This window comes from Lepidochelys kempii, chromosome 2 (genome assembly GCF_965140265.1).
Source record: "Lepidochelys kempii isolate rLepKem1 chromosome 2, rLepKem1.hap2, whole genome shotgun sequence".
Lineage (NCBI taxonomy): Eukaryota > Metazoa > Chordata > Testudines > Cheloniidae > Lepidochelys > Lepidochelys kempii.
The window spans coordinates 30088532-30114808 of NC_133257.1; the positions used below are offsets into that span (position 1 = coordinate 30088532).

The window sequence follows — 26277 nt, forward strand, 5'->3', positions numbered from 1 at the left end:
GGTTTAAGCCCATCTCAAATCTGAGTGTCATTACTCTTGTGAATGAGGGTTTGTAGGGTTAGGTAGTAAAATTATTTAATCAGTTAAAATAGTATGATTAGTTTTAGAACCAGCAGCTGTTAAAACACACAAACACATGTATCCTCACGGATATACACAGAGTATATGGCTCTAAAGCCATTGGACACAGCCAGAATAAGACAAAGTGAAAAAAGAAAAGCATCGAAAGCAGAAGGTGGCAGCTCAGTAATTAATTTTAAATCAAGCATCTGATCACAGATTATCATTAGATGCTTGACTGAAACAACATATGTATTTCCCAAAGAATTATATGGGTACATTTTAATTTATGTTGATCAGATTTTGACATATATAGCATGATGTTATTTTAACATGACTAAGAAAAGAATACCTGAAATGTCCTTTAAAAAAAACCAAAACATCTCATTTGGATTACAGGTTGAAACACTCTAGTCAGGCACTCTTTGGTCTGTCATGATTTCATTTTATTTTTTTTTACGTTTTATATACTTATTTCCTTGTGCCAAAACAGTAAAATTGTGTAACAACACTAACACTTTGTTACGAAGAGAGACGGTAAGCCTTGGCTAGGCAGCATTGCAAGTGTTGTTCCGTTTATTCACCTCGGCGAGATAAAAATAAAAAGAGACCTGCTCTCTACAATATTGACCTCCCGTGGTTCGGCAAATTCTCTGGTTCAGCACTGGTCAGTTCCCGAGGGTGCTGGACTAGAGAGGTTCAACCTGTATTTGAATAGCCCGACTCATATTGTATTATAAGTAAACTCAAATATAATTAGATACAAAGAAAAATTCAAACCGTTATCAAAATACTTTGTAGGTTTAATGTATGTTCACATCTTTACTTTTATGGTTCATAGTATCAAAAGTAATATGGAGAAATATTTGTGTAAAATCAGATTTATTTGCTATATTGATTTTAATTCTATAATTAGAGATGTTTCTGAAAAAAATAACAGAACTGACAGAAATATCATGGTGCTTTACAGCCTCCAGTTTCTTGCTTTTGATACCGAAGCATCACATGATATACTACGAGTTTGGGATGGGCCACCAGAAAATGAGATGCTACTCAAGGAAATTAGTGGATCTCTTATTCCAGAAGGCATTCACAGCACACTGAACATAGTGACTATCCAATTTGACACAGACTTTTATATCAGCAAATCTGGGTTTGCCATCCAGTTTTCAAGTAAGTTAATATTTTTAAAATAGAAACTTATATAGTGCTCCTTGAGTCAATTGTGGTCATGTTCTTCCTCTCATTGAAGTCAATGACATAATTTCCATCGGCTTCAATAGAAGTAGAATAAGCCCCCAGTTTGTAGTAAGTATTATAAAGCTGTATTTTTGTCATGTTTTTGACAGAAAGTGTTGTTTCCATGGTTTAAAAAAATCCATGACTTTTGCTATGTTGACATGGGTTCAAAGGTAGCTGAGAGACAGCAAGAATGCTCATAATTAGGGCCAGTGGCTTGCAACAGAGGAGGTGGAGGTGATTCCACCCTTCTCTGATCCATGGAAGAAGGAACGGGAGCTAGCATAACTGCTTTCAGAAAGATCTGTGCAGCGATCCTGCTGCCTTTGGATTGGCTGAGGTGCTGAAGAAAGAGCAATGTTTCTCTCCTGCTTGCCTTCTTGCACCGCTTCATCTACTGGGTTTAACAATCAGGCAATGTGATTGTGGTTTTAAACTGTTACTCCAATGTTACTACTTTTTTTGATGGTTAAACCAAAGAAATAATGTAACTTTGGTTTGGGTTTTTTCCTAATTTTTCCAAGCAATTGTTTTCCAAATCTTTACTGTGACAAACTATTAGTTATGAGACCTGATCTACTTACTAAGACAAAACTACCAGACTTCAAAGAAAGTCTAAGAATACTAAGTCTGATAATTATTGGAGGACTGGATCCAGTAGTATCATTTGCTTCAGCAGCGTTGGCACTCCTTAACTATGCTTAACTTAGGCTCTGTATATTGGATAATAATCCCACTCACTTTGTTGTAAGAATATTCATCGATATGTATGTGCATGTACATACACACTAATATCTTGTAGTAGCTGAGTAGCTGGTGGGCGAGGTGAATATGATGTGTGTGACTGACAGAGGTTGGGTGGAAGAGGCTTCTGTGGTGGGAAGTTCCTGTCACTGCTCAGTCTCATGCTCTTTTTACAGCCATGTGGCTCCCCACACAATGTCCTGATTATCCTTCTCCCCCACACAAATGAACCTGGTTCTCCCACAGCCCACAACATATTGCCTCCACTGTTTAACTCACACAGCCCTGCTCCACCACGCTCCCATACACACCCATAGGCAGCCTTCCTTCTCAATCCTTAATCACACTTTCTTAGTTGGTGTTTGGGGTAATATGTTGTGCAGGAGCATGGGGGGGGAGAATGGTGTGCTTGGTCATTTAGCTAGTCAGTGGAGGAGCATATGGCTAAAGAGAGAGGGAGCATGAGGCTGAGCACAGAGAATGGGGGAATTGGGCCTGTGTGTGGAGTGAGGTGGGATAAATGTGCTTGAGCTGGGAGACAGGTAGCGGCAAAGTATTGCAGAAAGGATCTCCCCTCTGACTCTGTCAGATACTCTATCAGAGTGGAGCTTCACACTGATGAATTAGAGGAGTTCATATGAACAGAGATTCACTTCTCTGCACTCCCACCATAAATGCTGAGGCTCTTAGTGCTGTGAGGCGTCCATGAAATATTATGACTTCAACACTCAACTTCTCCTCCAGCCCAAGGCTCTTGCATACCGCTGTTCCTCTCTGCACACAATCCTCTTAGTGATAAGGACACCAAAAATAGGTGAGGCTTACATCATATATTCCTTAAATTGTCCAACTTTAATTAATTTTAATTCACAGACTCATCAACGAATTGCAAATTTTGAGAAAATCCAGTGTTTTTTCTCAGACTATATATTGTACAATTGGGGTAGATACTCGGTATTCTCAATTCAAAATGAAGATTAAATTCCTGCTTTTAGTTAAAATAAATAAAAAAGAGTGAGTGAGAAAGGGAGATAATTTCAGGTTCTAATGTACTTTCTTTGATTGTCTAATGCTTCTTGAATAAAACAGATGATGACAGCATAGTTTCTCTTAGGGTATAATTAACAAACAAAAAATACGAGCTTTTACTCTACTTTTGCTATTTCTTGAAATGCAGATTTTGAGTATCCAATAGGATTATTAACATATTTTAGCTGGCTAGTCATTTTAATCAGTGGCAATGTAAATTGTATGTTTAATTATTCACATGATACTGAGTATTTTTTAGTTAAATTAAATGTTTATTATTAGAACAGGATGCTCACACTTTCACTGTCAGTTGTGTACAGCTCTGTATTCTGTGATGTAGCTGTAAAAGAGGTTGGTCAATGAACTGCATGTGCATAACTCAATGACTCCAATGGCTGCAACTGATGAGATAGCCAGAGCAAAATTGTAGCCTACACTGAACTACAATAGAATTTGATTCCATTTATAGATTGTGCAATAGATATGAACAGAGAGATTTAGAAAATAGTTAATAAAAAGGGTGTAATGCCACAATGGTCTTCAAAGTAAAGGAGAGAAAGAGGTATACTGCATTATACATATAGTATACAGAGAAATTAAACAATAATTATTCTTTTATCTACTATACTATATGCAGAGCTGGTAGCACCATCTGATATTAAGGTTATCTCACACTTCCCACTATAATACCTTGTTTTTAGTTGTTTATAATTTTGCCAAACTTGAACAGTTTTGGCTGAAATTTTACATGGAAGTGTCTGCATTAGGCTGAATTTTGTATCATCTATCTATCTATCTATCTCAGTGAAAACTGTTCAGCTATTTCCAAGAACTAGCATAGGGGAAAATAAAGTATTTTGTCCATGTTAAAAATAAAATCTTCAGATTTTTCTTTGCTATGTTCTGGTGTTCCCAAGCTTTGGAGTAGGGACTTGAAATTTGGCAGGGAGTTGCCCTTGTGTCAGGAATATGGCTTTTTCTATCCTTGTGAAAATCCACAGAAATTTATCCAACTTATAAGCCTTTGAAAAGTTCAATAGAGACTTCTTAGATATTAGCAGCTAAAGTCCTCCAAGTTTCTGTGCTCACTGTGCACGCTCAGGTTTCAGAGTAGCAGCCGTGTTAGTCTGTATTTGCTAAAAGAAAAGGAGTACTTGTGGCACCTTAGAGACTAACCAATTTATCTGAGCATAAGGTTTCGTGAGCTACAGCTCACTTCATCGGATGCATGCGATTCATCCGATGAAGTGCGCTGTAGCTCACGAAAGCTTATGTGCATGCTCAAATCTCTAACAGCTACTAGCACTGACTAGACTGTGCATGTGCCATTCCTACAAAGCACATGAGCATACTCCAGCCAAGGGCTGGATGAAGCCAAACTTTTCCTGCAATGGCTGCTCCAAGTTCCTCTAGGCCATGGTGGGGCTGGGCACTAGAACTGAAAGCAGGGAGTCTGTCTCTCCAGTGTTCTCAATGGCTTCCTACTGGCACCCAGATAGTATGGAGGAGGAAGCAAGCTGAGTCCAGTGCAGAGAGGCCAAAAGCTGGACCGGGGCAGGGGAAAAGGAATAGATTAGAACAAAGAATCTGGTGAGATGGACTGGAGGGAAAAAAACCTGGGACTAGGATTTGAGGGGGAAGTCTGGGAGTAGTGAGGGAGGTGGAGTGCAGACAAGGACTGGTTAGTCAAGGGGACTGGGGCTGGGGGAATCCAGTGAAGGAATTGGCATTGGGGGACTAGGACCCAGTTGTCTGGGGGGCACTAAAATCAGATGAGGGGCTGGGGCCAGGGGAGACTGAGTCTAGGCACTAGTGGAGGGAGCAGGGGTGAGAGGGAGGAGAGATAGATTTGACATGGAGCTGGCATGGGGGTGGAGAATTGGGACTGACTGGGCAGGGTAGAGAACAAGGGAAGGGATTGAGGATGGCAGACTGTGAGAAACCTTAATTCAGCCCCTTTCTACATAAACATTACATTTGTCTTTAATTACGCAATCACATAATCTTTTTCTCCCATGGGATCCTTACCTTATTCACTTCACATGATAAACCCATTTTGGGGGATGAATGAAGATTATGTAATGTAGGAGCCTGTTGTCTGTAGGACCCCTATCTCATTTGTTGTAGAAAGTGGAAGATGTGTAGTAAATGAAGCAGGTGATTTCAGGAAGAGAAGAAAGGTCCTCATGGTTAGGGAGTTGAATGCTGCCCTGGAGAACTGGATTCTATCTCTGTCTCTATCACAGAATTTCTGTGTGATGCTAAAACAGTCACTTAAACCAGATTTTTGGAGGTGGTCATTGATTGCATGTTCCTTATTTTCTGGGTGCTCAGCTTGAAACCCTGGGCTTGATTTGCAGAATTGATGAGCATGCACATCTGCAGCTGAAGTCAATGGGAGCTGAGCTTGCATATATAAAGTGCTATATAGTGCTAAGTACTCTGAAGCAATACAATTCTAAGTGTCTCAGAGTCAGCTCCAAAAGTAATGGGTGCTTTTGAACTTAATCTCTCTGTGTCTCATCTGCCCATCTGTGAAATGGGAATAATACCACCCCTAACTTCACATTTTGAAGAAGCTAAATTAATTAATGTCTGTGAAGCATTTGAGTAGTGTATTGATGAGTGCCATAGAAAAGCCCATGACAAAATTAATAGTTCTATCTTCAGTGCAGAGTTTGAAGAGCCTGCAGTAAAGAAAGCTTGGGGCCACGCTTTGAACAATAAGGAGAAAACAAAATATTGAATAGCTGCTCATTAAATGAGCACCATTCAGTCTGTTCACTGAAAGACGCATGGGTATGTGAGGAAAAAAAGAGCATGATGATGATGTAATTAAAGACTGAATCATAATGCATATGCACAAGGAGGCCAGGATAAATTTGCACAGGCTACCTTAATTCTGGCATTTTCTAACTTTTGGGTACTTGACTTCGCAATCGTAACAGTGCACTTTTAATATAGGTTATTTGTTTGGGTGTAATGTGTGTAAATGGTCCATTGTCTTCAGTGGGAGCTGGATCAGACCAAGAGTCTGTAACTGGTACCCTCTCTGTGTCCCATTGTGCTTGAAAACTGAGGATTTTACCTTTGTCTTTAATGGGAAAAACATCTAGGTCTCTGTGAGTTTAATCTTTTGAGGGCCAGGCTATTTTTATAATAAGATAAATCAAGTCCAGACTGTCATTACTGTAAGACCGGAAATCCTGACTCAGTAACTTGTATCTACTTTTCGTAGTTTGAGGCTAGACATGCCTTGTTTCAAGCAGATGGATGTACTGCAGAAAGCATCAAACATAATATGCATGCTTTGTTATGCTTATTTAACCTCAAACTAATAAAAAATATCTAAGGAAAGTGTGAACAGAGATTTCAAGACTCTTGAAGACTGAAAGATTTACTCAGATATGCATTTTCTTTCCTTTTCTTAGAGAAAACTTTACTTCCTCTGTTCCCATTCTGTTTATTTTATATAATATCTCTTAAGTTTCCACAAATAATTCTCCTACAAATAATTTTAATTACTCTCATAAAACCCAAGTAAATGTGGCTTTGACATATTCAGTTGTCACTGCAGGGGTCTGGGCAAATACTGTATCAGTTACTGTTCTGTCTATTCCAATTCAAATCAAGGATAAATTTAATATTGGTAAAGTTATCCTAAAAGACCATATCATGACATTCAAATGATGACTCTAACACACACACACACATATATTTTACCTTAAGTAATTAACAAAAATACAACCATTAATTATTTTGTAGAATACTTCTAAAGCATGCCGCAGACATTTACACGCAATCACCGTTACTGTAGCAGTTCTAGGTTAGTATTATGTTGCATTGCTGGGAAGGGGGAAAGAATGGGAGGTCATCCTGTTTTTGTATTGTTCCATTTGCCATGGTGTCTGAGGACAATAGAAGCACAGGCCAGACCAGAGGCAATTGCTGTGGGGGTGGAAAAGAAGACAAGGGAGATGAGATGTGCTGGCATAGTAGCATTTCCTGTGAGGAAGCTTGAGAATGATAAATGCCTACTGTCCTGATTTCTAGATTCCAGGCACATTTTCAACAAAATTTTGGAGTGGGGTTTTTGTTCTACATGTTCCTTTAGAGAGTGTTCTGTGTTACTGCTTCATGTATGATATACAGTTAAGCAACCACATCCCCGCAGTGCTAAATTGCTTCTCAGGTTGACATTGGTATCCTTATTAAATCATCTTTTTTTCCAGTCAGTATCTGGACTCCTGAACTAGAGGGGGCAAAATGAGTTTGAGCCTTTGAAACTCACAATCTCTTCACATTTTACAAGTCTAATGTAGTCAAAGAACAAAAATGCCTAAATGTCTTAATTTTAAGGGTGATAGACATGACTTTGCCATGGGTCTGAAGTCTTCTTTTAAGCCTAGGTTGGCCTCTGAATTTTCCAATGCCTTATGTGCACAAGACTTTGCACCTCATACCTGGGGAGTGCAAGTTGTAGGTATGGCATCCTGCTTTAGGCCCAGAGTGACCTCTTCATTTTCTAACACCTTATGGGCACTTTCAGTAACAGAACTTCTGGAATCTCTTCATTTTAAACTAAATAACTTTAAAATTTCCATGGACTCCTTTGAGACCAAGTGAAATAAAACTGAGGGGATGAAACTGCAAGGAGTGTCCACTGAAACGTAAATAACAAAGAGTGGAAAAAAAGTGTAAGAAAAGCAGCATGGACTGAAAACTCTGTGCGTGCAGGCACTTCAGGAAAATGAGAGTGTTTGAAAAGTAAACAGTGCTACTGCAACATTAGGATTTTGGGACATCCTATCTAAGACAGAGGGTCAGAATCCATGATGTAATTAAAAACCTGATGCCAAAGGTCCCAAGCCATGAATCTGAGGATGACACTATTTACTGAGAATGGTTTTACAATGATGTATCCAAATGTAGCACACAAACATGAAGGGATTGTCCATATCACATTTTCCTTGTCATCTGGCTGAGACAGGTTACTCTGGAACTCATTCTGATCTTGAATATCCCAAATAAATATCAGGAATACTCCCTTCAGGCCATAAGAGTCTGCATGAAGCACAAATCGGGCCCTGCAAACAAATGAAATAAAAAGAGAAAGGAACAAATATCTGTTTTGACTCAGACATGCACTATATAATCCAGGTCCAGACAGATGAATTAAAATTAATCAAAAAGCTTTTCTTCAGTTTACATTGCCTTCATTGCAACTAAAAAGTAATTTATGGTAGAGAGAGATATGGTTTTCAAAGTGAAGGCATCATTCAAGGAGTTGGAAGATGGCCTTTCTAAGATTTCTTTTAAAAAAGTTTGCTTTCCTGACTTCCAGAACATAATTTAAATCTGTCTATAATATATTGTTTCATTACTGGGCTGGCGGCTTGATTCAAAGCCCACTAAATTTTACTAGAGTCTTTCTATAGACTTCAGTGGTCTTTGGATTAGACACTCTAATTATGATTAATGTGATAGCAGTTAATTGTGGTATAAAGATATTCCTTTCCCCTCTCCTCCCCAGACCTCAAATACCCAAACTAAATAACCAAACAACTAAAGATGAATCGACTAACTTCAGCTGATTGTGAGTCTAAAATGGCACAGTTACTATGTTGTACTTTTCTGTTTGTGTAATATTGTTTGAGTTCTTTATAATTAATGTTTAAAATATATTGAAACAAGACATTGTACCCATATCCATGTAATTGTTAACCTGTGTGATAAACTCAGGACAAACAGCTGCAAGGGGGAGGGGTAGAAAACAGTCCAGAAGGTTAAAAGACCCTCCTCCCTATCAACTGAGGAGGGGTGATTACAGGACAATCAGGTTCAGCTGAGAAGGGGTTACCTGAGGTCAATTAGGATCAGCTGATTCCAACTAAGAGCTCCCTGAGACCTTTTTAAACCCTCCCCTGTTGGGAGAAGAGGAGGAGCGGAGAGGGAAGGACTCAAGTTGGCAGTAGCAGTAAGGGAGCAAGCTTCTCCAGGAGGGGAGGCTGCATTCCCTCCCATAAAGGAGAAAAACAGGCCCAAAACACTGGCTGAGAGAAGGATGGACTACCCCATGCAGCCAAGAGGGACTGTTTTACCCCAAGCCTGTCTCACCAAGGCAAAAAAAAAAAAATAAAAAACAGCAGAGGATGATGAGACCAAGAAGGTACCTTGCCATACCTGACAATACGAGTTGTATTTTAACACCGGCAATAAAAAACAAGTTAAAATACATATTGTATTCCTATATGAAAATATCTTAAATATATTTTATTACAACCCATATCTGACTCTTAAGAGAGATATTGAAGAGCTAAAATATAAGCTATTGTAATCTCCTACCAATACATGGTTTTCAAACGATGTTGTAAATAGTAGACAACCTTTAATAGATTCCCAGGCTTAGCACTGTATCCCTGTCTGGTCACTGATTTATGACCGCATCTGTCTCCCAGATTTTCTGCTTCTCCGCTTTGCTTGGACAACCCCCTTTTCCCACACAGTTCCATTTGGGAAGGTTTCCTGAGATGAAACTTGTGCAATTTTGTGCTGTATTTCTCCAATGGCCGAGACTTCTAGTGCTGCTGTCCTTAATCTTCAGTGGATTTCAGAATGGATTTCTGAGATTCAGCTTTTTTCTGTACGACTGGATTGTTTTGTTTACATTTTACAGCGTTGTTGGTACAGGTGTCACTCCTTAATATATAGTTACTCTTTTACCCCTCTTAAACAGAAACAATAAGACTTTTTTCCTGTTCTTTATGCTGTAAGAGACAATTTTTCTCACCTTTATTTTTCCAGGGCCTGATCTGATGATTTCAATAGGCTTTAAATTAGGCCATTAATTTAATTAGGCAATTTAATTTAATTAATAATTTGATGTGCAGCTTTCAGAGACTTGAGAGAAATTTCCTGTCAGAAATATTCATTAATGTACAGACTCCTGAGTTTTAGGACTATGTTTTTTGTTTTGTTAAGAGCTCCAGGACCATTGAAAGACTTAAACATATGAAGCTGTTCTGTGGATTTATTTCTTCCATCACTCGCTGCCCATCTCTCTCTTTCAAGCTAGCAATAATTTCTAAGGCTACAGCTAGTTACACTGGTGCCCATGAAAAGCTTTCAATTCCTGTCACAGGTTAGTGATTGGTACTAGTAGCAGCAGTAATTGTTATCTCTTTCTCACTCTTAAATTAGTAGTATATGGGATGTGTTTTCTCTGTACAGGTAGATATTGTGAATTAATGTTTACACATAAAACACCCTGTTGGTGCCTTGTAGCCAAAGGTACTTTAGGCTATAGTATTCCTATCTGAGAACAATTAACAATTGACAGAAGAATAAAATGGTTTCCTTGCTCTTCTCTGCAGAAGCTGTCAATTTTTGCGTAAAAAGAAAAGGAGTACTTGTGGCACCTTAGACTAACCAATTTATTTGAGCATGAGCTTTCGTGAGCTACAGCTCACTTCATCGGATGCATACCGTGGAAACTGCAGCAGACATTATATACACACAGAGATCATGAAACAATACCTCCTCCCACCCCACTGTCCTGCTGGTAATAGCTTATCTAAAGTGATCATCAAGTTGGGACATTTCCAGCACAAATCCAGGTTTTCTCACCCTCCACCCCCCCACACACAAACTCACTCTGAAGAGAGTTGTCACTTTGGATGGGCTATTACCAGAGGAGAGTGAGTTTGTGTGTGGGGGGGGGGGGGGGGGTGGAGGGTGAGAGAACCTGGATTTGTGCTGGAAATGGCCCAACTTGATGATCACTTTAGATAAGCTATTACCAGCAGGACAGTGGGGTGGGAGGAGGTATTGTTTCATGATCTCTGTGTGTATATAATGTCTGCTGCAGTTTCCACGGTATGCATCCGATGAAGTGAGCTGTAGCTCACGAAAGCTAATGCTCAAATAAATTGGTTAGTCTCTAAGGTGCCACAAGTACTCCTTTTCTTTTTGCGAATACAGACTCACACGGCTGTTACTCTGAAACCTGTAATTTTTGCGTAGTTATTTTAATTTTAATTAAAATGAACCCCGAGCCACAAACTCTGTCCTGACTTAAACCATATGCAACCCCATTGGGACAAACTGCTCCCATTTATACCACTGTAAAGCCCAAGTAAATCTCTTGATCTTAGTGGAGTTACTCTAGATTTACAAATGTACAACTGAGAGTAAATTTTAAGTTAGTCATGAAAATGTCATCATAAATCAGGGAAGCATTTGCTTCTAATTAGTAATGTATTATCCCTCAAAATAATGTTTAAAGTCCAAATTTTAATTTCACATTTGTAAAACACATCTTCTTGAATCCTGATAAATCTGCTAACATTCTTTCTTTTCAAGCTATGTGGAAACATGTACCACACATCTGAGATAACAAATCTGGCTGTTAATAATGAAGTGATGAATCAATGGGGCTTTCTTCACCTACTAATGGAAATCACCCCAGAACCTTATAGTTTTCTATAAAACAAAACAAAACAGAAAGTGAAAAAAAAAAATCCGTTCTCTGACCCAAATGCAGAACTGTAGTGAATGAAAATACTCTTATGCTGTATTTCTAACAGAGTTCTCTGTATCTTTCTTATTAATCCTTTCTCATTTGTTAATCATTTCTGTTTTATTAAATTATTTAAAGCTGACATCTGATCTAAATGGTGCACAGTCAAAATGTTGCCATACGAATAAATTGGTATGAGTCAGTGGCTTTGAAATGTTGGCAACTAAAATATTTTGAAAATTTAGATTATAGCATGTATTTTATTTCTGATTATGCAATAGCTAGTAAAAATAGATTCAGAGATATAAGGGTTAAACTATTCTGGGTGCCACTTCCTCTTCTAGTTGCTGAATGAGACAGGGGTCTGTCTAGGGATACTTTTATGACCCCATTCACCATAGTATTTGAATATCTAAAGTGGTGGTGGGAGCTGGCCAGCCATAGTAGCATTCAGGTAAGAAAATAAGTTGTTTGCATGCCCCTACTGTACATAAAGGGGATCTTGATCATCTGGCTGAGGAGCAGCCCCCATTAGGGAGGAAAGCTGCATGAGGCCTGGGCATGCTGCTCTCTGTCCTCCACCTGCAAAGAAGCTTTTTTCCCCAGCTGACTAACATGCGAGTTCTTCTTTCTTTGGCATATTGTAAATTTGTATTTGGTTCCCTTATTATATTGATTAGTCTACAGTCTATTTTGCTGCAGTTATGAGAACAGCCTGCTACAGAAAAGTCACAGCATGTTAATGAACTTCTCAGTTAAGGTTGCTGGAAGTTGACTTGGTGCACGCTCTAAGTCTTTCTGCAGGAATAGAGTCTTCTCTAGATTATACAGAGGAAATGTGGAGAGCAGATTGAGAGCTACAGAAAGTTAGGAAACAATAGTTTTCTTTTTTCAGGCCTTGCTACTGACTCACTGTTTGTCCTTGGGCAAATTAGTTTACTGTTTTGTGCCTCAATTTCCCCCTTTGTAAAATGCTTTGAGATCTGAGATGAAAAGTGCTATATACAGTTTTATGTACTGAGTCAAATTACCATGCCCAGGGGCTAAAAATAAGCAGAGGGTCTTCTGATCATCTTTTAAATAGGTAGTTGAATTCAAAGGGGTCTCACATTTTAAAGATCAACCTTGGCTCAAACTGCTTATGTATTTTTGGTCATACTCTATTATGTACAATATAGTTGAGGTTTCTGGCATGTTCCCGAAGCTCCCACTGGCCAGGAACGGTGAACCAGGGCCACTGGGAGCTGCAGGGGGCTGTGCCTGCAGATGGTCAATGTCTGCAAAATGTCTTGTGGCCCACAATCAGATTACCTTGAGGGGCTGCTTGCAGCCCATGGGCCACAGGTTGCCCATCACTCATCTGGACACTGTTGTGGGACTCAAAGACATGTGGGCTTAATTCTACCATATACTTCCTGTCTGATCTTTGGCAAGTAATTCAGGCTAAGTCTACCTTGCAATTAAATACCCACAACTGGCCTGTGTCAGCTGACTCGGTCTTGCAGAGCTCACGCTATGGGGCTGTGTAATTGCAGTGTAGATGTTCAGGCTCGGGTTGGAAACCAGGCTCTATGACTCTCCCCCCTTCATATGGTCCCAGAGTCTGTCTCCAGCTTGAGCCTGAATGTCTACACCACAATTAAACAGCCCCATAGGCCAAGCCCCATGAGGCTGAGTCAGCTGACATGGGACAGGTGTGGGTGTTTCATTGCAGTTAGACATACCGTCAGGCTTTGTGTCTTTCAGTTCCCCATCAGTAAGTTGGGGACAATAATTTCCTATCTCACAATATTTAGCTATCTTGCTAAATACTTGGAAGGTCTGTATATCTGAGGTAATGGGAGCCCGGTAGGTAGAAATGTAGGATAGATTAGAGAGAATATTGACTGAGGCCAGTGCAGTTTCAATGCTGTATCATTCCATTCCAATTCTAAAACCAGAATGACATGAGTCAATAAAATCTGAGGGCTTCAGATGTATAATTAGCATTGTCTCACTATAACCTTCTCAATAATCTCTTCCAAAGAAGGAAGATTAGTAACTGGGTGATAATGGGCATGATTCTCAATGTCTAGGGAATATTTCTTGAGCTAAGAGCATTTTTTTTTCTTTCAGAGAATTTGGTTATTTGCCACCAGATTTATCTCTGTGTGTGTATCTATATCTATGTAACACCAACCCACACGGGCATGGGCAATGGGTGTCAAACCTGGGACCTCTTGAGCTAAAGGCACAAGCCTTGACTGCCAGAGCTGAAACACACCTCTCTTAGCTAAGGCTGTAGCAGGTCCATCAATCTCTAGCTGGCATAGCCGCCACTAGAGGGGGACAGAGTGTCACTCCAAGCAAACAGGGCTTACATACATCCAAAGAGGGGATAGAGCTGGTATAAAATGACTGAAAATATTGTGGTCAATCATAACCGGAAGGAAAAAATGGTGTAAGTGGAAATGAAGACATTATAGACACCAATTTCTCTAAAAGGAAAAAGTGCTCTGTTGAAATAAAATAGGTTCCAAACCTGTTTGGTGGCACTTTTTTGCTGTATGGCAACCCATGCTGTCCTATTTCCCAGACCTAGTAGTGGAAGTGATCTGCCTGGCTGAGCCTCGTATCTGAAACCATATGTCCATTAATTTGGGACTGGTTTTCAAGCACAGTTTTGAAGCTGTGGGCAAATGTTAAGGAATAAAAAGCATTCAGTAGTGCATAGTTGTATTTAGAGAGAGAGAGATGTAATTATGAGCCATACTGGAAAAGAAAAAGCTCTGAAAATTACCCAAGAAGACTTGATAAGGGCTGTGCTGTATTTTTTGCTTTTAAAATCCATTCTGTTCAAAGCCATCTATAGGAAATTTGTAAATAAAAAATAATGTAGTATAATGTATTAACCTCATGCCTGTTATCCATCTTTTTTCTTAAAAGATACAAACTATGACTGTTAATAATAATAATAATTAATAATAATTAATAATAATTTCTCAGCTTGGAGCCAGGACAATGTCAAGGATTTTGTAAGCCCAATAAGCAGAAGTTTATGTAACTGCTAGTTCTAAAAATTACATGGGCTCTAAAACTTGGGAAACACAGAAATCACACACACACACACATTGCAATCAGAATTAAGTTCATGATTTTGTTGATACTGCTCCCAAATCTGTATTGGATCAACAGAAGCTACAGGAGTTAAAAGTAGTTAGAATGTATTTTAATCAGTAATTCAGCAGATATGTCAAGTGCAGTCTGACAGCAGAGTGGCCATTTTGCATCGTTACTCTTCAGAGAGGAGCTGCTCCTAAAAGTTTTATTTGGGATGGTCATTGTTAGATTTGAAGTCAATACTTAAGTAAAGGGGTTAGCTCAAGTTTGAGGCAGCTTGAGTTTTTTAAACAACTGTCTGGATTTTTTTTAAACAACTGTCTGAACTGCCCTTGGTTCAGGACAATATGAGTTTGAAATACAGTACCCCGACTTATGGAAAGACTTAAATAAGGTGCATAGGGTCTGGAAATACACATTGGGCTTAGACAGGTTAAGAATAAACTTGTTTGGGAAATGTCTTTCTGTCTGAGATGCTCTGGCTTCTAGATTGCTTGGAATTTGAGAAGCTTGGAGTTTGAATACAATAGGGTTGTGTCCTGAAAATGCATTCCATAAAGTTAAACCAAACAAAGCCACAAACCGCTCCCCTTCCCCTGCCAAAGAAAAACAACCCAAAACACTTTGGCACGTATTCAGTGGTGTTATTCCTGATTTATACCAGTATAAAAGAGGAGAATCGGGCCTTTTAAATTATAGTACAGTTGCCATGCATTCAAAAAACTCAATTTATAAATCACTGTTTACTGCAAGTAATCTTGATACATTTTACAAATTAACTCTATCAGTGGTTACATTATTACACCTACATTGCTATGTTTAAAAAATAGCTTTATTGTATATAAATGGAGCTGTTATCTCCTGAAAGTAACAGTCAAATAACAAATTGTCATGGCTTTTGAATTGTCAGGAACCTTTGAACCCCCTGAGGATGTTATTTCCTTTCTGAGATAGAGATGATTGACATAGACACAGAATATCAACTTTATTTACAAGAATGTACACCAGTACATGATTATTAGAGGACTCCATGACAATGTATTTTATACCATGCCTCATGGAGTAATAGATTCATAAATTTCAAAGCCAGAAAGGATCATTGTGATTATCTGGTTTGACCTCCTGTATACAACAGGTTTAAAATAGACATAAGGAAGTACTTCAAATAATGCAGTCAGCCTGTGGAACTTGTTGTCAGGGGATATTGTGAAGGCCAAAAGTATAACTGGGGAAAAAAAGAATTAGATAAGTTCATGGACCATAGGTCCCTCAATGGCTATTAGCCAAGATGATCAGGGATGCAGCCTCATGCTCTGGGTGTCCCTAAACTTCTGACTGCTAGAAGCTGGGACTGGACAATAGAGGATGAATTGCTCAGTAAATTGTGCTGTTCTATTCACTCCTCTGAAGCATCTAGCACCAGCCACTGTCAGAAGACAAATACTGAGCTAGATGGACGATTGATCTGACCCAATATGGCCAGTCTTGTGTTCTTAGAACATGGGCCAGAGAACTTACCCAAAATAATTTCTTTTGAATTAAAAAAATAAAATCCAATCTTGATTTTAAAATTGCCAGGAATGGAGAATCCACCATGACCCTTCGTAACTTGTTCCAATAATTAATTATCCTCATGGTTAAACTTTTAATGCTTTATTTCCAGGCTGAATTTGTCTAGCTTCACCTTCCAACCTTTGCATCTCGTTATACCTTTGTCTGCTAGACTGAAGAACCCATTATGAAATATTTGTTCCCCATGTACTTACAGACTGTGATCAAGTGACCCCTTAACCTTCTCTTTGTTAAGCTAAATAGACTGAGCTCCATGAGTCTATCCCTATAAAGCATGTTTTCTAAACCTTTAATTACTCTTGTGGCTCTTCTCTGAACCTTCTCCAGTTTATCAACATCTTTCTTGTATTGTGGACACCAGAACTGGACACAGTATTTCAGGAGGTGGTCACACCAGTGCCAAATTCAGAGGCAGAATAACCCTCTCTATTGCTACTAAAGATTCCCCTGTTTATGTATCCAAGGATCTCATTAGCCCTTTTGGCTACAGTGTTGCACTGGGAGCTCCCGTTCAGCTGATTATTCAACACAACCCCCAAATATTTTCCAAGAGTCACTGGTTCCCAGTATAGAGCTCCTCCCCCCTCCGATCTTGTAAGGATGTCCTACATTCTTTGTTCCTAGATGTATGTATTTACATACTACTAAAACATATAGTGTTCACTTGTGCCCAAGCACTCCAGATCACTCTGTATTTATGACCTGGCCTCTTCATTATTTAACACTCCCCAGTCTTTGTGCCCCTTGCAGACTTTATCAATGATGATTTATGGTCTCTTCCAGGTTATTGATTAAAAAAAAATAAAGATCATAGGGCCATGAACCAATTCCTGAGGGATCTCAATAGAAACACACTCACTTGATGATGATTCCCCATTGAGAAATACATTTTGAGACCTCTCAGTCAATCCATTTTTAATCAATTTAATGTTTGTCATGTTAATTTTGTATCGTTCTTGTGGTTTTTTTTAAGCAAAATGTCATGTGAGACCAAGTCAAATGCCTTACAGAAGTCTTATATTAACACTGTTACCTCTATTAACTAAATTGTAATCTCATCAAAAATGTGTATTAAGTTAGTGTGACAGGATCTAACTTCCATAAACCTACCCTGATTGTCACTGATCCTTTATTAATGGAGTCCTGTATCAGCTGCTCCATTTTCTGCCTGGGACCAGTGTCAGACTGCCAGGCCTATAATTAACTCGGTAATTCCTGTCAGTTTCAGGGTAGTTACACCTATATTCCCCCCTCCGTAGTCTCTTGAGGACACCCACTTAAGGTTTCTGGCTCTGAGCTCTCACCTCTCTTGGGCAAAGACCTATTCCTCTCTCCCTCCTGACCAGGATTTTAAGGATGCACAGCTTCCTGCCATACATAGTGATCTTTCCAACAAGCCAGTCTAGCTAAATGCTAGCTCCCATGTTTTGCTCTCTGAGTGCTATGAAGAGTGTATTGCCAGCCATTACAGGACACGAGATTGCTTTTTTTTCTAAGCAAGCATCTTTATTCTAAAGATAAAAGCATTATAGAGAAAACAGGTTTAAAAAAAATGAAAGTTCCTATACTCAAGCTAAAAGCTTACCAGAGATCACCCATCACTGTTATGGGGCTGTAGGAGGCCAATGTCTTTTCAACCCTTCTGCATTTAATGAGGCCCTTGGACAGATGGAATGGATTGTCTGTTTGCTCGATCAGAGAGAAGGTCCCGAGTCAGTTTAAACCCAGCTTTTTTTAATATCGAGCAATCTTTCTTTGTATGTTGCTTTTTGGAAAAAAATAGTTTGAGCCAATATATGCAACCATCCCCAGTAATTGCTATTTCTGTGGAAGTAACCTATGTGATTCACCTTAGTTGTCCACTGCTGGTTTTAGTTCTTGATGGAGCTCTGGCGACTCTTTCATAGAGTTGCACAATCCTTGGCCCACAGTGTTAAATAATTCATTCATACAGTTAACATAATATGGTTCCCAAAAATATTGCATAAAGTTGCAACATCTGTGACAATCCCATTTACCCTTTTTAGCTTTCTTCCACTCTCTTGGTATTTCCCAAGTGTTACAAGACTTACTTAAAATCAACATTAATGATTTAGTAAGCTAATTGGCCAGCTCCTTTAAAACTCTTGAATGTTAATTCTCTGTTGATGTGCTAATTTAAAAATGGCTAACTTTAGCGGCTCCTGTTTAACAACCTCATAAGTTACTACTGAAATGTAAAGAATATCTTCATCATTATGAGAAGAGTAAATCGTGTTTTTTCCCCAAATTCAGAACAGCAATATTTATTGAACCCTTTTTCCTTTTCTGCTTTGTTGTTGTTATTATTAATATTATTATTTATTGAAGATGCTACCATTTCCATCTAGGAACTGGGCCAGTACTTTTCTTAGGATTATTTTTGTTTTTAATATATGGGGGGGGACCTCCTACTTATTTTCCTTAATTCTTCTGGTAATAGATTTTTTTTCTTGTGTCCCTTTGCTTCCTTTATTAGTTTTCTACAATCCCTAGCTTCTAAATTAAATTAATTTCTAAGCGGAGCATAGAACGTTAGCAGACAGTATGGTGTTCAAACCCAGTCTAGCTAGCCTCAAACACTTAGATTTCCTTGGTTGTTGCCATTGAGCAGGGCTATCGCTCATTCCCCGGTCTAAATCTCACACAAGTCCACCATTGGGCTAGAGTCATTGGCCTGAAAATGATCAATCTCTTTAAATATTTAAACTGGTGTAATGCCCTTGAGTGGCTTCAGTGGTGTTATTCCTGATCTACATTGGTGTCTCCTGGCTGGGGTGACCGTGATGTAAAAGTTGCCCGACCCCTCTGAATCCCCACCGCAGACACATGCAAATACCAAACACACACATGAGCACACTGCGCACATGTGAACACACACACACACACACAGTGCGTGCATGCATATGTAACCCACACACGACCTGGGTGTGGTGCTCTGTCCCATCTAGTGGCACCAAGACCTCTTAGAGAGAGTAATGAGTCTGCTCTATAGCCTTAGCTAAGGGGCATGTGGCTTTTAGCTCATGCAGTAGAGGCTCATGCACTAAGCTCCAAAGGTTCCAGGTTCAATGACACCTGCTGACAACACACAAATATTCACTCTATTAATACTTCCCTTGAGCTGTGTGGATCTGTGATAGCTATTAAACTGAGCATTGGATCAGAGTCCTTTTCCCATATGAAATATAGCTTGCAGCAATATGTGTGTTTCATAACTTCACCACAAAGTTCAATAGCTGTGATCAGTAGGGGTCCTTTTGTTGCACCACAAATTAATTACTGCCAAGATAAGAATATAATGCAGATTGACCTTACACACACTTTTTAATTGAGCATGTCACAAGGAGCTTTACAGTCTATCAACAAGCTTATGATAAGCTGTGGTAGTCAGCTCCATTCACTTCACAGAAATACTTCTTTCAAGACTGCATTGCAGGTGTAATAGCAAGGTTATAAAGGACTTTATCTTTGCTAGAATTTGTGCTTACTCCACAAATTTTCATAGGGAAAGATGATTGAGAGAATTGAACAGCTAATAGAAAGGGATTCTTCGATACAGCCAGAAGGTACTTAAGACAGTTGACGAGAGAGTGGTGGAAGGAAGAAAGGAAATAAAAAAGGCATAAAAATGAGACAAAAGAGAGAATAAGAAGTAGAAAGCAAGACAAAAATCCAATAAAAAGACACCTCACAAAGACGATAAATGCATTTCAGAAAGAAATACAAACCGTATTAATAATGAGCAAGTGTCAGACACAGAAAACTAGACTAGGAGTTATACAAAGCAGCTGTTGGGAAAGTTGTGGGACTAGTGGTATCCGAATAACCCCCATTCTCAAGTGATGCATAGATTGCATAAGGATGCATAGTATAGAGCTTTGGCCCACACCTGTCTCCTGCATGAGCAGTGTTAGATTGGTTTTGTTTTCTGTGTTTTGGTCAGTTGTGGGGTTTTTTTGGTATTTTTTTTGTTTGTTCGTTTTTTTTTTTGGGGGGGGGGGGGGTTGGTTTTTTTTGCATCTGGCCCTATGTAAAGCATGTTTCTGCATTCTAGAATACTTATCCTGGGTATTTTATTTTACTAGGAATCTGACCACTTCCTTTTCCCCTTCAAAGCAAACACATGAGAGAAATGACTAGTTACAAACCATCTCTTACTATGCTGAAAATTATATTTATTGAATTTTAATAGCTGAATGATGAAAGTTGGTATTGACATGTCAACAGACAAAGAAACTATGAGTATTAGAAATGCAATAAGAGAACTATTAATTTCACCAGGTAGAACAAACACAAGATCCTTTGAAATTAACAGCAATATATTAAGAAAGAAAAACTCATGAAGATAATATATTCTTTTAGCTAGGTTTTAACCCTCAGTTATTCTTACAGCAGAAAATGGAATCTGGGAGGAAGTAAAAATAATACATATTACAAGATTACAAATGGAAGTTTTAATACAAAAGATTTGTATATACCAGTAGAGATTGCATTCCATTTGAGTGTATTTTAAGAATACATTACTTCATATATAGAACAACATATAAGACTACCTTTTCAAATCAGTGTTCCAAATAATGTTGGCTAAAAAATGGGAGGAAAAACATTAGCATGCTCTTTTTTTTTTTTTTTTTTTTTTTTTTTTACTTTTAATAGAAATATTCTTATCAGTTCTCTTCACAGTTTGTTTCTGTGTACAGTGGTATGATCTTAAAAGAGCCCACTGGTTTGAGAGAGGTTCCCTATGCTTTTAAATGGAGAAAATTGGTAGAACTGGTGGTATCTCCCAAACCTAATACATATTTTTAATACAGATACAAATAAGAAACTCAAAAGCATCAGAAGCATGGCAGATCTATGTAGGTAAAACCAGTGCAGTACCCATACACCATCTTCCCCACAAATCTATCAACCATCTATTGTTATGTAGCTGTATCCTTGAAAAGTTATTACTGACAAATAGGGAATAAAACTTCCAAAGTATTGTGTGACAAGCTGTCTTAATTATCCAACTCTTCTAGTAATTTATAGGTTTTCAGACTGCTTACAATAAATAATAATAATAATAATAAAAAATTACTCAAAGGGACCAGCTCTTCTTGTCATAAGACTAAAGAGTCTTTGCTTGTTAAAGTACAGAAATTGCATTCCAACATATGTAGCAATGCAAAAAAAAAGTAAATTATATCAATATTGTATAGTAAATTATTTTTTCTTCAAAATTTAAACTACAAAGTATTTATATCAGTCTTGGACTCTGTATCTGATTCTTGAAGTGAGACCGGTTCAGTGTCCTCTCCTTTTTTCTGGGTTGCTCTTCTAAATACTTAAAAATAAGCAGAACTCTAACTGGGATATGAAACTATAGATCTGACCCAGTTTTATTTACAGTGTCTCTTACATGAAAGTTTTTCCATCTTTTTTTAAGTAAAAGAGGTGTGCAGTTTGGATAAATGCAGAGTTTGATGGTGTGGAAAAATAATTCATTTGAAATTTTGCTTTAAAAACATGTTATAGAATAAAGAAAAGGAGTACTTGTGGCACCTTAGAGACTAACCAATTTATTTGAGCATAAGCTTTCGTGAGCTACAGCTCACTTCATCGGATGCATATTGTGGAAAGTACAGAAGACGTTTTTATACACACAAACCATGAAAAAATGGGTGATTATCACTACAAAAGGTTTTCTCTCCCCCCACCACACTCTCCTGCTGGTAATAGCTTATCTAAAGTGATGACTCTCCTTACAATGTGTATGATGATCAAGGTGGGCCATTTCTAGCACAAATCCAGGGTTTAACAAGAACGTCTGGGGGTTGGGGGGGGTAGGAAAAAACAAGGGGAAATAGGTTATCTTGCATGATGACTTAGCCACTCCCAGTCTCTATTCAAGCCTAAGTTAATTGTATCCAATTTGCAAATGAATTCCAGTTCAGCAGTCTCTCCCTGGAGTCTGGATTTGAAGTTTTTCTGTTGTAATATCGCAACTTTCATGTCTGTGATTGCGTGACCAGAGAGATTGAAGTGTTCTCCGGCTGGTTTATGAATGTTATAATTCTTGACATCTGATTTGTGTCCATTTATTCTTTTACGTAGAGACTGTCCAGTTTGGCCAATGTACATGGCAGAGGGGCATTGCTGGCACATGATGGCATATATCACATTGGTAGATGTGCAGGTGAACGAGCCTCTGATAGTGTGGCTGCTGTGATTAGGCCCTGTGATGATATCCCCTGAATAGATATGTGGGCACAGTTGGCAATGGGCTTTGTTGCAAGGATAGGTTCCCGGGTTAGTGGTTCTGTTGTGTGGTATGTGGTTGCTGGTAAGTATTTGCTTCAGGTTGGGGGGCTGTCTGTAGGCAAGGACTGGCCTGTCTCCCAAGATTTGTGAGTGTTGGGTCATCCTTCAGGATAGGTTGTAAATCCTTGATAATGCGTTGGACGGGTTTTAGTTGGGGGCTGAAGGTGTCGGCTAGTGGCGTTCTGTTATTTTCTTTGTTAGGCCTGTCCTGTAGTAAGTGACTTCTGGGAACTCTTCTGGCTCTATCAATCTGTTTCTTCACTTCTGCAGGTGGGTATTGTAGTTATAAGAATGCTTGATAGAGCTATTACCAACAGGAGAGTGTTTTTTTTTTGGGGGGGGAAGGGGGAGAAAACCTGGATTTGTGCTGGTAATGGCCCACCTTGATTATCATACACATTGTAAGGAGAGTGATCACTTTACATAAGCTATTACCAGCAGGAGAGTGGGGTCAGGGGAGAGAAAACCTTTTGTAGTGATAATCACCCATTTTTTCATGGTTTGTGTGTAGAAAAACGTCTTCTGTACTTTCCACAGTATGCATCCGATGAAGTGAGCTGTAGCTCATGAAAGCTTATGCTCAAATAAATTGGTTAGTCTCTAAGGTGCCACAAGTACTCCTTTTCTTTTTGCAAATACAGATTAACATGGCTGTTACTCTGAAACATGTTATAGAATGAGAGGGGTGCGTAAATTACCAATAGAGATGCGGTTCAGATTTCCCCCTTCCCCCCCGCCCCATATTTTAAGAAGTCTCTTAAATAAAAGCACTGGAATAGAATTCTCCACATTAGACAAACATAAGAACTCATTTAGCTATTCCCATAAAGCAAAGGAAAATCAGATGTATCTATCCTTTCAAGAACACCAATGAGTCTTAAATACCTGATATGTGATTTTTTTCTTACCTCATCTATGTGAGAGAATAAGCTCTTACATTTTAAAACGTAAGTGAGACTGTCTGTTTAATGTGAAACTGTATATTCTAAATTAGTAGCTAACTGTGCAGTTTGTCAATAAACTTACATAGGTCTTTGCAAATAGTCAAACCTCCTATATGAGTTCATATATGAGATCTGACTTTTCCAGAAATCCAAATTCAATAGCAGTCACATTGCTTATAGGCAGAGAAGGTGCCATCTTTAGTGTCCAACTCTTTGATTTAAGAGAGAAAAACAGTTTCTGGTCCAGCAAATTCTTATTTCTTTATCAATGGTGTGAATTCACATAGTCGAGAAGGAGGAGCCAAAAGTAAGTTAAACACACCAGTATACAGTAAGGATAACAGATATGACAGTTGGCAGCTAACTCCCTGAAGGTGAAAGATGAGCTATCAAATAACTTTAACTGGCTTAGGGTTAACTTGTGCCTGACATACAGTGGCCTGTGCTGGGGATGTGTGAAGCTGCACCACCACTTTGGGGCCTCTAGGGGGGATTGTGTTAGCCTTTTGTCATGATCCAGTGATGGGATGTACAGGCTGGGAAGAGAATTGGGTGCATACAATTCAGCAATACTGAGGCAGTCTCTACCTTGATCTCCAGAGTTCCTCCATAGTTGAAAAGTTAGAGTTGGGAGGTAAAAAGGAATTAGTATCAGAAATAATAATAATAATTAATAATAAAAATCCCAGAGGAGAGGAACTTCATCCATTTTCTCTAGAAACCTCTAAAAAAGGTCAGTGATACCAGTGGTGACAAATGTCTTGGGGTGGGAAGGGCATGTGTGCATGTTTTATCAGCATGTTGCTGGAGGTCACACAAAGTGAGGTTTATAATTTGAGATGATAGATACTTTTTTTTTCCTCACCTTAAAGGTGCAAGTGCATACCCACTTATGGGAAAAAACCAATATATAAACAATAATATATGCCAGTACTATCACCTTACATTTTATAATACCAGCGTTCTCCCACCAGGTCCCAAACTGTTTGTAAGAATCACTTCAGGCACCATTAGGATGGAATGCAGCAATTGTTCAATAGTGCACAGTCATGCTATTCAATTGTTAAGGGCAGGATATGAGAACATTACTATTATATATACATTCATTGTAGGTGGCATGTAAGTAGGCAGAATGTATTTTAGATGTAAAATTGAATATTTTGGCCATAGTATATAATATATAAAGTTTACGGGAAGATATTAAACAATCTATGTGCACATTTGCTCTAGTAGTTACTGTGATTATACGTGCAATCGGAGTAATCGTGGGTGGAAATGGTGAGTTAGACATGTTACATGAGCTCAATTCTGCTTGCTGGTACTTTGATTGCAAGTTCTATCTGAGTAAAGTGCATTCATATTTTTAATAAGCCAGTGCATCAACAGTTACAAAAGCGGGACAGAATGTGGCTAACATAATGTGTGTATTAAAAGTAACTTCAAGGTTTGTTACAAAATATTAAACAATGGATACATTTAAGAAAAACAGTATTCATAACATCTGGAGATGTAGTGGTACACAAATGAATTATGCAACTTGCTCTTCTTGAGCCAGCTTTCTCATTCTCCAAAATGTCCCTATGTTTAGCAACTCAGATTGTAAAGTCTGCTAGCAAATATGACTGCTTTGTCAGTATTGAAATGCTACATAGAAAAAATATATATAATACGTGACATTCAGTAATTAAAACAAATGGCAAATAAAATGAATAATTGTATCAAAGAAGCATTTTAACTGGCTGATTTTTGGTTAATTTCCCCAAACCACAAAGAACATGGAAGCTTGTTGGGACTGGAAGAACGACTTAACAGATATGAAAAACATACAGTATAATTAATGTGAATTAAAAGCTGACATTTCTTTTGTCCTTGTTAGGCTCTGTAGCCACTGCCTGCCGTGATCCTGGTATTCCTATGAACGGAACTCGAAATGGGGATGGAAGAGAACCTGGAGACACGGTTATTTTTCAGTGTGACCCTGGATATGAGCTGCAAGGAGATGAGAGGATAACCTGCATTCAGGTAGAAAATCGGTACTTCTGGCAGCCCAGCCCACCAGTCTGTATAGGTATGCAGAAAACAAGAGAAAATGGAAATGCTTTTCTAATTGTGAAACCAAACCGCAGTTCGTCAAACAGTACTATAACCCTGCTTTTATGTAAAGATATTTTATTGGTCTACCTTCAAAAACTTATGGAACTAGCTCTAAGGAGTACTGTGCATCTGACAAATCACTTTGTAAAAGATCTGGTGGGAAATTATCCTGTTATCAGCCTGGTGGCTCTCAAACACCCTTTTCTCATACTCTTCTTCACAGGTCATATAATCTACCATTAGATGGCCTGTGACAGAGGAAGCATGAGGGAAGATGTCAAAGACACCAATAGTTTTTTCTTGAAACAAAACTTAAAACAGTTGGGAAGTTACAGGGGACTGAGATTAAAGCTAATGTGCCAATCTTTAAAACGGGTAAATGGGATGACCTGGGTAACTATAGGCTGGTTAGCCTGATGTTGATCTGGGGCAAAATCATGGAAAGACTAACCTGGGACACACTCAGTAAAGAAGTAAAAGATGGCAGTGCAATTAAGCTGATCAGCGTGGTTTATGGAAAATATGCCAAACAAACTTGATATTGTTCCTTGATGAGAACAGAAGTTTGATTAAGGACGTGATCTGCTTATACTTCGGTAAGACATTTCACTCAACCACTGATGTCATTCTGATTTTTTTTAAGAGCACTATACA

The 26277-nt window shown here is 38.6% G+C and overlaps 1 protein-coding gene across 5 annotated transcripts in view; it reads left to right on the top strand.

The window, feature by feature from the left end:
* Positions 1 to 26277, top strand: part of CSMD3 (CUB and Sushi multiple domains 3) — a 1204651-nt gene that overhangs the window by 838172 nt on the left and 340202 nt on the right. For all 5 annotated transcript variants that reach the window (XM_073330296.1, XM_073330291.1, XM_073330295.1 and 2 more), the window contains 2 exons: positions 1031 to 1233; positions 25406 to 25597. In XM_073330296.1, the coding sequence (XP_073186397.1) occupies positions 1031 to 1233; positions 25406 to 25597 (395 nt within the window). The remainder of the gene's footprint in view (positions 1 to 1030; positions 1234 to 25405; positions 25598 to 26277) is intronic.